Here is a 14,219-nt window from a genome sequence, read left to right on the forward strand (position 1 = left end):
TTAGATGTTCTCTGGGGTCATGGATTGAATTAGATTCTCATCCTGAAGCACATGGAGGACTCACCTCCATTATTGTGTTGAGTTACAGCTGATCTAAGTGTTGTTACTGCTAAACTGTGGTTTTAGGTACCTTGTGTGTAGGACTGCATGATTAATCAGAATAAAAACTAAATCATGATATGGCTTAGTGCGATTTAATTAAATAAATATATGCGATGCATGTTTTATAGTGAAGCACAACACTGTGTTCTTACACAGCAGCTCGTTATTGGCCGGTTCGCATTAAATGCTGCTTCACACAAACGCCATCTCTGCATCTGCTCTGAGTTTGGGTCGCTTTAATGTGCATTTGGGAACGCAACATGCAACAAACATCTTCCCAAATTTGTAATGAGAAGCACTTATCAACACAAGAGAAGCTCTTCTTTTTTTCCCCTTAAAAATAGTTTAAAATAAAAGTTTGAAAATCTAAATCTAAAATAATATAATATAAAATAAATCTAATATAAAATAAAATTTATACAATTTTAATTTATTTTTTATTTTGCAGTGAAAGATTATAAGAGTAATATTTCTAATCTTTTTTTTTATTTTTTTAATATTTAAATAGTAGTAATAATGATAAAAACAACAATAATTTAACTAAAAATAATAATAATAATTATATTTATAGTCATATTGATATAAAATTGCCAAATTGTACAGCCTTACAAACAAGCGCAGCAAACCTGGATTTAAAAAAAAAAAAAAAATTTTTTTTATTGCAGTCACAATTTTTATCAGAAAAATCTAGGGCTGCCCTCAACTAAAGATTTTTCTGGTTGACCAGTAGTCATTCATTTTAAGCAATTAGTTGACTAATCGCACATTTATTAATAAACCATATAAATATATAAATCATAATAAAGATATTTAATGCCTTTAATGCCTACATAGCCTAATCAGCGCTCAAGCGCACACATAAAGCTTGCCACAGCACACCGGCAGAAGTAATGATTATAAATGCATCGGGAAAAAACAGCAAGGAGACTACTTAAACATTTTAATAATTTATTGATAAACTAGTGTTTTCTGTATTTTCGGCAAAAATGAGTATTTTAAGTGCAAGTGATCGCTTCCATGTTAGCTGTCATGCAGTAAGCGCACTACTATTCAGCTTTTGCACTCAGCCCACATTTTTCTAGGTTAACGTTAAAGTGAGCGGCCATATAAAGTTGCTACGTTCTTCACAAACTATATGCCACTTCCTGTGAATTTTTTTTTCCTGCGACTAATAAAATTTCGGTCGACTAAGCCTCTTCTTGTTGACTAACTATTAGGGGGCAGCCCTAGAAACTTTCCAGTTAGATTTTTACCCAAATCGTTTAACCCTACTTGTGTGGATGTTTTCTTCTGTTTTTAATCTTGATAGAGACAAATACGAATTCTGTTGAATGTTTTTGGGAATGATATTTGTGTTACGTAAGTTTGGTTACTGAGCTTCTAGCTCTGACAGAGCTCTCTTGAGCTTATAACCTACATTTGACCACACACTCTTCCATGAATCAGTCTCCTGATGAGGCGGCTCATTTTCCTCCACCACCTTGTTTTCCCTCTGCTTTTCACTCTCTCCTCCCAGCAACAGCTGACACTGAAAGACTTTCTTCATCTTCACCACTCCGGGGGGGGTTTCCCACCCTCTATCTGTTGTTCCCGGAGTGTTTTCGTAGACGAGAAATCGCAGCTGCGGAAATACCCAGCCCGGTTCTTGCGTGTGTACATGCATCATGTTTTAATCCATGAAATTCCTTTTTTGTGCTGACTCACTGTTTTTTCCCCATGCATCAGTTCTTGAGATGATCACAGAAAAAGATAGGGATGTATGTATTTTATTTTTATGTTTAGACTTACTCAAGCTGAAGATGTCACTTGGTGGAAAAACCCAGAGGTCTTCACTTTTCTGATCTCCATGTAAGAGAGAATGTAGTTTTGTGAGAGAAGGCTCGGGAGAAATAAAGAACAGTCAGCCAGCTTGTTTAGCTTGTTTATAGAGTACGTTGCGATAATGTGGTTTGCCAAAATATGTTGAGAATGCACTCAACAACGTCATTGCATGCCTTCAGCGAGCTCATGTTTTATCAATCAGAGACTTAATGAAGTCCATTGCTGTGCATTTAAAGCCCAAACCCACACAATACCAAACATACAACATTTGAACTACATCATCACATTGCAAACAATGTGTCTGTGTGCTGTTCACTTGGGCAGTGAATAAGTGGGTGGAGGTCTGAGAGGAAACCTCCAAAGAGGAAATCACAATGCACAGCAGGTGTAGTGTTCATAATACTTTATGTAGTGTACATAGGCTTCAAACTGCACATGGATCTGCTTTTTAAATGCATCTTTGCATTTTGTAATATCAAATCCATTTGTTCAGATCTGGTATATGTCCATTGGTTCTTAATGAAGCCTTGGTGAGCATATGAAACTTTTTAAAAACACTGAAAACTACTGATTCCAAACTTTCAGATGCACTACTACTATATTTACAAACAAATAACATGTTTATACATATGCTGTGTCAAAAGCTTGTTCACCGTTACATAGGTACATAGTGAATACCACTAATGAGTGAATTCGGACAGTTATGGACACTATTGCACTTTGTGTTTGTTGCATGTTGTGCCCTCAATTATGAAGGAAACTACTTGAAATCCGATTTCACCTTTCAGAATGAGACACGTTTCCATAGATCAGATTTTGAACTGAATTTCAGACCACATATAAATGTCAGATTACAAGTGACATAATGTATCACTCTTGTTACTAACTCTGGTCATCATGATAATCCAATCTCTGTGGATACTGACCACCTGCACATGATTGCCTTTTTCATATTAGCCTTCATAACTGTTATCAGCCTTGTAACCTAGAAACTGCTGCCATGGGGGTTGTCAAGTTCAGTAAGTCATCACAGCCAAATATATATTTTAATGAAGAGTGGAATGGTTTTTGTGTCGTTTTGGGGATTAGGTTTTAGTTCCAGGTAACTTAAATGGTTGTTTGCTATTCCTTAGAAAAGCATTAGATTGAATATCTTCTGTACAGTATATCTTTTGTTTGTTCTTTGCTTTTGTGAGAGCTTGTGTCTGTTTTGTTCACCACCTGTTGCCTGTGGCTGAATTGATGGTATAGTAAATGTTGTGTGCAGGTGTTTTCAATTGAATTTCTCACTCCCTATTTTTCTGCAGGTATAATGGCTCTCTGCCCAATGGGGACCGCGGCAGAAGGAAGAGCAGGTTTGCACTCTTCAAAAGACCCAAATCCACCGGTGTCAAACCCAGCACTGTACACGTAGCCTGCACCCCTCAGGCGGCCAAGGTAAGCACACACACCCCCTCCACCCTCCAAGAGAATCAGCAGCTACAATGTCATTTTGGTTCTGGGTAAGTTTTGAATTAAAACACTAGGTGGGTTTGAGCTGTAATAGAACAGGGTGTGTCCACTCAACACATCTGGATACTGTTGAGCTCATGAATGACCCCACTGTGTCATAAACACACACTTTTACACACATACTCACAAACAGCTCTCAGTCGGCTGCCCAATAAACTTTTGCTGGCTGAATTAATTGTGAAAGGGAAGTGTTGTGTATATACATATATTATTATTTATATATAATATAATTATATAATATTATAATTATTAAAATGTAATACTATGTTACATTTATAATATTGTAATATATATAATTTAAAATAAAATATTAAAATAATTGTAAATTTTTATTATTTTTTTTATTTTATTTTTAGTGGTGGTTAAGTGCTGATTTCTTGGGCATGTGTATTTTGACTTCAGCATGCTATTTTATCATCTCCCTGTTTTCTTTAGGCCATAAGTAACAAGGATCAGCACAGTATTTCCTACACGTTGTCCCGAGTACAGACGGTGGTGGTGGAGTACACTCAAGACAGCAATACAGACATGTTTCAGGTACAGACTCACTGCTGACTGAGCTCTGCTGTCCTTTTGGACTTCTTGGACTGTTCAAAATGTCCATTAATCTCACTACTCAAAGTGTCAGCCTGAATTAATGCTGTCACTAGGCAGAAAAGAGGTGTCTCTATCATCTACTTTGATTTGTGTATCTCCTATAGTCTTTCTATAATTGTGTACAGTGATGGAAGTTTACAAATTTGTATGCAGTGTTTGATGTTTAATCTCTCTCTGCATCTCAGATTGGCCGCTCAACTGAGAGTCCTATAGATTTTGTGGTGACCGACACGGTTCCCGGGAGTCAGAGTAACTCTGACACTCAGTCAGTTCAGAGCACCATATCTCGCTTCGCATGCCGGATCATGTGTCAGCGAACGCCCCCTTACACCGCCCGCATCTATGCCGCCGGATTCGACTCTTCCAAGAACATCTTCCTAGGGGTGAGAGAGCGAGAAAGTGTAACTTGAGCTTATATGAAGACAGGGCATGAAAAACTGGCACTATTTTTTTTTTTTAGCAGTGTAAAACATCTGATGTTAGACCCAATATGTCCAAATCTCTAATGTAAACAGATTTGGAACCAGAATAGATTTAAATGCACAGGTAGCCTCTCTCTGAAATGGGTTATCAACTTCATGAAGGATTTGAATGTTGTATCTAACATAGTAATGTTAACGTTTATTCAAAGTACTGAGGTCTTCATTGAATCAAAAACTTGTCATAATATTTTTTTAAGGGCTTGTTCACCCAAAAATGAAAATTCCGTCATCTACTCATCCTCATCCTCATTTCAAACTTTTTCTTCTGTAGAACATAAAAGACAACATTTTAAGAAACATCTTCTTATTTTCTTTGTGTCCATACAATGGAAGTCAATGGTCTCCAGTGTTTGGTCCCCAGTTTTCTTTTTCAGGTGTACTTTTAATCAATCAAATTAAATTCTATTTTTTTTTTTCTTTTTTCTCTTATAGGAGAAAGCAGCGAAGTGGAAGACATCGGATGGACAGATGGACGGTCTGACTACTAACGGTGTGTTAGTTATGCACCCTCGTCACGGTTTCACAGAGGACTCCAAACCCGGCGTGTGGAGAGAGATTTCAGTGTGCGGAAACGTGTTCACCCTGAGAGAGACGCGCTCTGCTCAGCAGCGAGGGAAAATGGTCAGTGCTCCTTTATCACACACACATACAGTACATATACTCACCCACCCACACGGGCTGTTGATTTAATTAGTTATTGGAAAAAATAACACATTAAAATTAACGCATTTAATGCACCCACAAAGCGATGTTTCTGAACGAATCCGCATTTTGAACAAATCAGTCGGGTGACCTAACGATTCAATAGCCCATTCATAAAGAGAGCCAATGAATGAATACATACATAAATACGTACTCTTAACAAAAGGACTTTTTTTCCTGCATATTTAACCCAAAAATAATTTTTATATGACATAACTATGTAAAATGGCCTATTTTTAACGATCCAATAAATTAGCGTAGGTTTTTTTTTTTTTTTTTTTTTAAATCTTACCACAGTTACCGTATACGGCAACGTATACGTATACCGTACGGTATAGCATAATTGTTACCAGCTGACGCACTTCTACTGCCAAAACAAGGTATAAACCATCATGTTGCCCAGCCCTATTGGATACACATACTGTTTCAAATCAAAGGCCATAAATATCAGCTAGTGTTTATGAAGCAGCATTTGTGGAAGCTGTAATACACTGTCATATGGGATTCTGAAATTGAAGCTGTGTTAAACAATCATACGGTTCCCTGAAAGATGGGACGTTGGAGCGCTCTGGTGCCATTGACCGGTTGCTCTGGGACGCTGTTGCCACAGTAACGGCCCAGGCGAGACGGTTTTGCCCTGTCCGGTGTAACACAAAGCTGTAAGATGATCTGGAGTTGATTTGTTAAGTGCGTCAAACAGGAGGCCCAATGAGCACTACCGCTTTCAACACTTTACTCCCGTGCTCATGAAAAGTAATTATCTTTAGTTGTTATCTGGACAAATATAGGCCTGTAAAGACTCCTAGATATGCATGGGGCCCATGATGTGTTTGGCCACACTGAGGAGCACAAATCAAACTGCTTATGTATTCTTGGTGCACAACTCAAACACTCTTTCTGATACGCATGCACTCACAGTCCAGAGGCTCAGAGGCGCCCCATTAATCTGGGTTGTCACGGGCAGAACAAACACGCTCCTGATTGCTGTTCATATCCTGCTCTTGAGGAGTCCTGCTGATGGCTCAGTGCTGGCTAAACATGGATCTAATGCTGCCTCAGTGCTGGGCAAACACTGCTCGACTGTGCTGCTGTGGAGAGACGTCCGGGTTTACTGGCTTAGAACAAATCGGGTTCAAGCCCAACAGCTCAGACTCTGGCCTGATGTTGAAACAGTCAAGTTGTTCAGTAGTTAAGACATTTATCACAGTTTTCCAGTGGGCACTTTTAGTGCTGGATTTTATATTTTGTGTGTTATAATTTATAGCTAGTTATAATTTTACCATTCAATACATTCAGTTCTCAAGTAAGCAGATTCTAGTGATTTAAATTAGATAAAAAAAAGAAAAGGGCCTGAAGAATCCTGAAAAAATTAACTGCTGTTAATGTTACTATATAGCACAACTAACCGTTTTCACATATAATAAATAAATAATATAAATAATATAATTTTTAAATCATAATTTTGGTTTTGTTTTGCTTAAAGGGTTAGTTCACCCAAAAATGAAAATTCTGTCATTTATTGCTCACCCTCATGCCGTTCCAGACCCGTAAGACCTTCGTTAATCTTTGGAACGCAAATTGAAATATTTTTGTTTAAATCCGATGGCTCCGTGAGGCCTACATAGGGAGCAATGACATTTCCTCTCTCAAGATCCATAAAGGTACTAAAAACATTTTTAAATCAGTTCATGTGAGTACAGTGGTTCAATATTAATATTATAAAGTGACGAGAATATTTTTGGTGCGCCAAAAAAACCAAAATAACGAATTATATAGTGATGGCTGATTTCAAAACACTGCTTCAGGAAGCTTCAGAGCGTTATGAATCAGCGTGTCGAATCCGCAGTTCGGAGCGCCAAAGTCACATGATTTCATCAGTTTGGTGGTTTGACACGCGATCCGAATCATGATTCGACACGCTGATTCATTATGCTCCGAATCTTCCTGAAGCGGTGTTTTGAAATCGGCCATCACTAAATAAGTCGTTATTTTGTTTTTTTTGGCACACCAAAAATATTCTCGTCGCTTTATAATATTAATATTGAACCACTGTACTCACATGAACTGATTTAAATATGTTTTTAGTACCTTTATGGATCTTGAGAGAGGAAATGTCATTGCTCGCTATGTAGGCCTCACAGAGCCATTGGATTTAAACAAAAATATCTTAATTTGTATTTTGAAGATCAACGAAGGTCTTACGGGTGTAAAACGGCACGAGGGTGAGTAATTAATGATAGAATTTTCATTTTTGGGTGAACTAACCCTTTAAGTGTTATTTGACATAATTAAGATTCATTTTTTCTGACACAGTTTAACTCTGAGATCTTGTCATTTTATTACCATTTTTTTTAAACTATAGTGAATAAACTGTAATAATGAATTAAATGTTCAAGGTGTCTAAATACATGTGACTGTGTGTGTGTGTGTGTGTGTGTATATATATATATATATTTTATAATTAAATATATTTAAAATTATATATATATATATATTATTTTTGCAATTATAATTAATCTATTCTTGTTTAATGTTATTTTTATTCCTGTCATTTCTAGTACCTCATTTGTATACATTAGTTTTAATAAAATAATACTGAATGCAGAACATGTGAAATGTGACCTTTAAATGTTGAGGGCAACATATTATACACACACATACATACATGTTTGCTTAAATACAAAACTGTGTCATATTTGCACTTGCATTCAGAGACCTGCACACAACACAGCTCAGACACAGACACTGCACAATTCACACACATGGTGTCCATACAGCTGTGCAAGTGTGTGGGGTGTGGCTAATGCAGTATAGTGAAGGTCAAACTAAAGGCTGATCAAGGGCGGCTCTGTGAAATATGTCGCAACCTTAAATTATGTGTCTCCAGGATGAGTGCATGGATCATAGGGTGTATATTTTGCACATTTATGTCTGTGTAACATCATACTGACAGACGTCTTAAGCAGTAAATGATTGGATTATTATTTATTTTTTTGCTGCTTATCAAAAACCAATCATTACTGTACAGAGAGTAGTGGGGCTTTACTGCCCCCTGCAGGCAAACTTTGCAGCACTACATCTACTGATAAGATCTGCCTTTGATTTGATTTAATCACACAGAATTAGTGTTAAAAGCATGAATATGGGCTCTATTTATAACTTCCTTTTCTCTTTGCTCTTTTGGTATCTCTTTCTCTTTGTAGGTGGACAATGAGACTCAAGAGTTGGTGGATGGCTCTTTGATCGATCTCTGTGGAGCAACTCTCTTGTGGCGTACCGCTGAGGGTCTTTCCCGTACCCCCACTGTCAAACACCTGGAGGCGCTCCGGCAAGAGCTGAATGCCGCTCGTCCCCAGTGTCCCGTGGGTTTCAACACCCTCGCCTTCCCTAGCATGCGGAGGAAGGACATTGTTGACGAGAAGCAGCCCTGGGTCTACCTAAACTGCGGCCACGTTCATGGCTACCACAATTGGGGCAACCGCGACGCAGAGCGAGACGGAAGGGAGGGCCGGGAGCGGGAATGTCCCATGTGTCGCGCTCGCGGGCCCTATGTGCCGCTGTGGCTGGGCTGTGAAGCGGGATTTTATCTGGATGCAGCCCCTCCCACTCATGCGTTCAGCCCTTGCGGCCACGTGTGCTCAGAAAAAACAGCAGCATATTGGAGTCAAATCCCTCTTCCTCACGGAACACACACCTTCCATGCCGCATGTCCTTTCTGCGCCCAGCAGCTCAGCGGTGAGCAGGGATACATTAGACTGATCTTCCAGGGGCCCGTGGACTAAACACACCTGCCTATGACCTTTTGCCCCAGTAACCCTAATTGACAAACATTAGTCAGGTGTTTCTTTCTGTTGTTCCTATAATTTGATTTTATAAAGATAACATTTTCTGCGCTCTTAGACTGTTTTTTTTCCTTCCTTTTCTGGTTTGTAAGTGACCTTTATACTGCTTTTTCGAATACAGAGAAAAACAAAAATATATATTTTCAAATAAAATGATAATAAAAGCAAAAAAATAAAAAGAAATAGACCTCTTCAGAACAGCAGAGCACATGCACACCCACGTTTAAGCATTCTGATTGGGTGGCTCTGCTCGTCATTTGAAGTGGTGGGCGTGGCCATTACGGATGGTGGCTTGTACAGTGTTTATTTGCTAACTGTAATACTCAGCATTAGAGAGGCAATACACCATCCTTGTATGTTTATGATGAGCTTACAGACGAGTCTATCTGTACTCCATTCAATAATTCAAAGCATTTCACAAAACAACTACATTTAGATTACAGATAACCATTTTCCATATATGTCTAACTTAAAAAAATACTCAACGTTTTTTATTTATACACTATCAATGTTTATCAAAGATAAAAATTTATAGGTGTGTGTTTTGGGGAGTTAAGTTCTATGTAGCTGTTTTTTGTTCTTTTATTGTAAGTCTCTTCCACTTGTAGCCTTTGCTAGCATTCAGATTTTCCCTCATTTGTTCTCATTTATATAAACTACATATGATTGTGTGAGTGAAATCTTCTCTGCAATAGCGAACCAATGAGGTTATGTTCAGAGAAATGTTTTTGCTGAACTCCAGAAAGCTCCAGAGGCCTAAAAACCTTCACCTCCCTTTAAGCACAGGCCAAAACCACATGCCCTGTTAGCGACTATGCGCGCGTCAGCGAGTGTTTGCAAAAATGTGTTATGCATAAGTGTTCGTGAGTTCCCCGTTTTCTGTCTTAGATGAGTTTAGTCCCACCCTTGTTTGGATATTTTGGGGACATTGGGAAATAATTTCCATCCTTTGTGCAAAAAGCAGCACTAACTTTTTTTTTCTTTTCTTTTTTAAACGTTTATTTGCTTTTCTAATATGGTCATACTGAGATGTAATGTGTTTTGTACCAACAGCTACTGAGAACTTGATTAAAGTAGAAAGGGTCATTTGCTCCTTGTTCAGTTTAAAATACATATTAAATTTTTTATTATTTCTAAAATGAATGATACTCCCCCCATGTGCAAGGAACTAAAGAATTAGTTCATGCTTAAACTACCATTCAAAGATTTGGGGTTGGTAAGATATAAATAAATACTTTTTCCAAATTGACAATTATAAGTAATGTTATTGAGCAGCATATTAGAATGATTTCTGAAGGATCATGTGACACTGAGGACTGGAGTAATTGCTGCTGAAAATCGCAGGAATAAGTTACATGATAAAATAATATACTAAAACAGAAAACGACATTACAGTATTATTGTTTGTACTGTATTTTTGATCAATAAACGCATAAGAGACTTTAAGAAATATTAAAAAGTATTAACCCCAAACATTTTAATGGTAATATTTTTTAAAAAACCCATATAGTATGACTTTCTTACTCTGTGGAACACAAAAGGAGATGCATACAACAGCCCAAGCTTCTCTTTTCCATTCTATAGAAGCGGATAGTGATGTTTTTCAGTCAATAAAAACTTACATGTCAATCTATTCCTCATAAAGCTGTCATAACAGCCCTTGTTCCCCATCCACTTTCATTCTATGGAAAAGAGCAGCTGTGACATTCTTCTAAACATCTTTTTGTTCTATGGAAGAAAGTAAGTTATAGATTTCGGGGTGATCTTTTTTCCCCTTCTATTCTTTCAGCAGATTTTAGGTTCCCTCAAAGAAAGAACCCTTTATGTGTATGTATATGTGTGTCTAAGTATGCTAATATATTTGAATTTGTGTAATGACGTTTTTGACTTTGATTTTACGTAGTACATGTTGTCGTATGTACCGAGCGAATGTTAAATGTGCTGTACTGTGTTACGTGTAAGAATCTGGAGAGCATTCATTGAGTCTGAAGGGTTGAGAATCTCAGGACTGTGTGAAGTAGATTCTCTGCCAGAGGAGTTCAGGCTCGGCTTCCAGAGATTGTTCAGTTCCTGCTGTTCTGAACAGCACCCAGACACGGCATACTGGTGCAGTTTTCACCTCAGGGAGTTTCCTCCATCCTGACCACCAGGGCATGTGTTCATGAAGTATTTCAGATCCAGACAGCTGATCTGGGGTCTGTTGCGTGTGGGGAGATCTAGACCACACTCTGCTCAAAGTGCTATGAGCGACTATGAAGCTTGATCCCGCCACAGACATATTAGCCCTTCACCTCTTTTTTTTTTTTTTTCCCCTTAAATATGAGGATGCTTCATTAGCAAAATAATTCTCCATCTCCTCCTGTGTGTTTTTTCAAGTATTAAACAAACGCACTAGATTTGTTAGACACGTTTGACTTTTTAATCGCTCGTTTGTCTCTGTAGAGACGGCGTGTAAAGGGCTTTTTTCCTTTTCATTTTCTGTTTTATTTGTTTGTGTCCTTTGACACGTCTTTTGTCACTTTGGTCTAACCGGTCTGCTTGATCCTAGTGTGTGTGTGTGTGTGTGTGTGTGTGTGCGCAAGAGAGTGAGTGTGTTCTGAAAAATCAGAATGCATAAAGCAAGTGCTGAGAATGTTTCTGATCTACCGTTTTGTACCAACTTTAAACAAATAAAATCTTAAAAAGCATGTTCAGTATGTCTAGGTGTTATGTTTTTTCTCTCATGGCCGCATGAGGCCAACACAGTATCTTACCTATAAATATATACAATAATGAGATTTTTTTTTAAATTTTCCACCTCAATATTTTTTTAAACATATAGTTCTTAAAATTTCTGAAATCACAAAATGAATTGTGGTTAATTAACCCTTTCATGCATGAATTTTGACAACCTCAGGATTTTTTTTTTTTTTTTTTACATATTTTAGATCCATTTGAGTTGACGTTATGCGTTTTTTGGTTTTAACTGAAGAGATACTGTATTAAACATAATTTCTACATTTAACACAGTAGCATGACAGTTTCTCATGCAATGCCGTCTGAGGGGTCAAAGGCATTTCTCTAGATCTTTTTACAATATTATGCATGGTAGATTTTGACAGACCTAAATACTTTGCAATCTTGCATAAGAAGTGTGATTTTTGACTTGACTGACAAGCCATGACCCAAAGACTGAGATGCTCCTTTTATATACAGTCACTCACCCCGTTACCAATTTACCTGCTTATTGTGGACTGTTTCAAAACCGTTTAAATAGGATATTATATACAGTGCCCTCCACTAATATTGGCACCCTTAGTAAATATGAGCAAAGGCGGCTGTGAAAATAAATCTGCAATGTTTATCATTTTGAATTTTCATTAAAAAAATCCACAAAATTCTAACCTTTCATCGAAGTAAAACAATTGAAAGTGGGGGGAAACTCACATTATGTAATAAATTTTTTTCTCCAATACATGCTGGCCACAATTATTGGCACCCCTAGAAATTCTTATGAGTAAAATATCTCTGAAGTATATTCCCATTCATATTTACATTTTTTAGCACACCAGGACTAAAAAATGCACACTGACTAGGAGCATGAAATTGTCCAGCCATGACTTCCTGTTCCACAGGAGTACAAATATATGTAAACACAAAGGCCAAATTCCCTTAATCATTCATCACAATGAGAAAAACCAAAGAATATAGTTCTGGGGCCTCATTTATAAAATGTTGCACAGAAACCGTCCTAAATTTGATCTTACAGCACGATCATTTCTCAGATGTGCGTGCGTGGGATTCATAGAATGAACGTACACAGAAAACGAGCGTACGCCTCTCTTTCAGATGTGAAATCTATAAACGCATTTCAATAGCTCCCCTCTCTGGGAAAGCCTCAGACTGACATCTACATTGATCTATTGATGTTTTCAGACTGTGAATTAGTGATCAGGAGTTTTCAATCTCATCTGAAATGTGTAGTGTTGAGGGTGAGGCATTATTATAAGTAAACGTGATCAGATTACTTTTTTGACGCAAGTGCAAATTACATTCTAATAACATAATTAGACCTACATGTAACAACAAAACAGATTACTGCAGATAAAGTAATTTAAAAAACAGACAGTAATAGTATGAATTGTAGCTGAAATATAGCTAGTGATGCATGATATCCAATTTAGTGGACAGATGATTAATCAGAATTTAAATTCTCCCAATCTAAAATCAATACTAGGAAAATTTAACAATGATATGACTCCTTAGATGTTACTTAATGTTATAAGGTTTTTTTGTTTTGTTTTGTTTTTACCTGCAAGAGTCCCTTAGGATAGAAGGAATAGATGGATATTCTGGAGAAACTTGGCATTTCTAAATTGGCTGGTGGCCAACTTGGTTTGGAAAAAAAATTCCACATACAACAGCTTGCAACTTGGGCTGCATTCCACTCCAGTTTTAGACATGCACTCGCAAACTTCCCTAAGCACTTCCCCTTGGGGGAATCCCTGCTGCTATTTTGAAGTGCATTCCACTTTGTGAAGTGGACAAGGGAAGTTTATATGGACAGACCCTCGTCCCCTTGATTTTGACCGAGGGAGCGAGTCTACTGATGAGATTATGTTGAGATTCAACATAATGTTGAGATTGCATAATACTTGTAGCTATCTTATGTTCACAGTCAAAGTTTATACTATTGATATTTTGTTTCATTTGTGTAATTTTATTTTTCTCCAACAGCTCATATACCTATAGGATTTTACATATTTTCTCCAACTGAACTTATAAGCATATAGAATGGTGCATAAAACAAATTCATAAATACAAAAGGGGTTTAAATAATAAATAAGCGCCACAGTGAATTCCAAGTGATCAAGGGCTTAGTGCATTTCATTTAAACTTATGCACGAGTTCCGCCAGTAGGGCACTCATGCAACGTAAGCAATGATGCACATCCGAGTCAACAAGACGGAGGGAAGTTAGAGAGTGAAGGGCATACAAATTTGGAGTGGAACGCAGCCTTGGTGGCAGTAGGGTGATGCACTAGTGTCCACTAGTGGTTGATGTGCAACTGCTCTATGCGAAAAAGGGTTAAAGGGTTAGTTGAAAAATTTAAATTCTGTCATTTATTACTCACCCTTGTGTCGTTCCACATCCATAAGACCTTCGTTCATCTTCAGAATAC

The 14,219-nt window shown here is 37.5% G+C and overlaps 1 protein-coding gene across 2 annotated transcripts in view; it reads left to right on the forward strand.

Annotated features, from left to right (window-relative positions):
• The window catches only part of peli1b (pellino E3 ubiquitin protein ligase 1b), a 32,283-nt gene extending 20,538 nt beyond the window's left edge, over positions 1–11,745 (forward strand). For both annotated transcript variants that reach the window (XM_051868365.1, XM_051868366.1), the window contains 5 exons: positions 3,231–3,360; positions 3,871–3,972; positions 4,218–4,415; positions 4,947–5,135; positions 8,420–11,745. In XM_051868365.1, the coding sequence (XP_051724325.1) occupies positions 3,231–3,360; positions 3,871–3,972; positions 4,218–4,415; positions 4,947–5,135; positions 8,420–8,998 (1,198 nt within the window). In that variant the 3' untranslated portion in view covers positions 8,999–11,745. The remainder of the gene's footprint in view (positions 1–3,230; positions 3,361–3,870; positions 3,973–4,217; positions 4,416–4,946; positions 5,136–8,419) is intronic.
• The last annotated feature ends 2,474 nt before the right edge of the window (positions 11,746–14,219 follow it).

The sequence above is a fragment of the Ctenopharyngodon idella genome, chromosome 17, assembly GCF_019924925.1.
Source record: "Ctenopharyngodon idella isolate HZGC_01 chromosome 17, HZGC01, whole genome shotgun sequence".
Classification (NCBI taxonomy): Eukaryota; Metazoa; Chordata; class Actinopteri; order Cypriniformes; family Xenocyprididae; genus Ctenopharyngodon; species Ctenopharyngodon idella.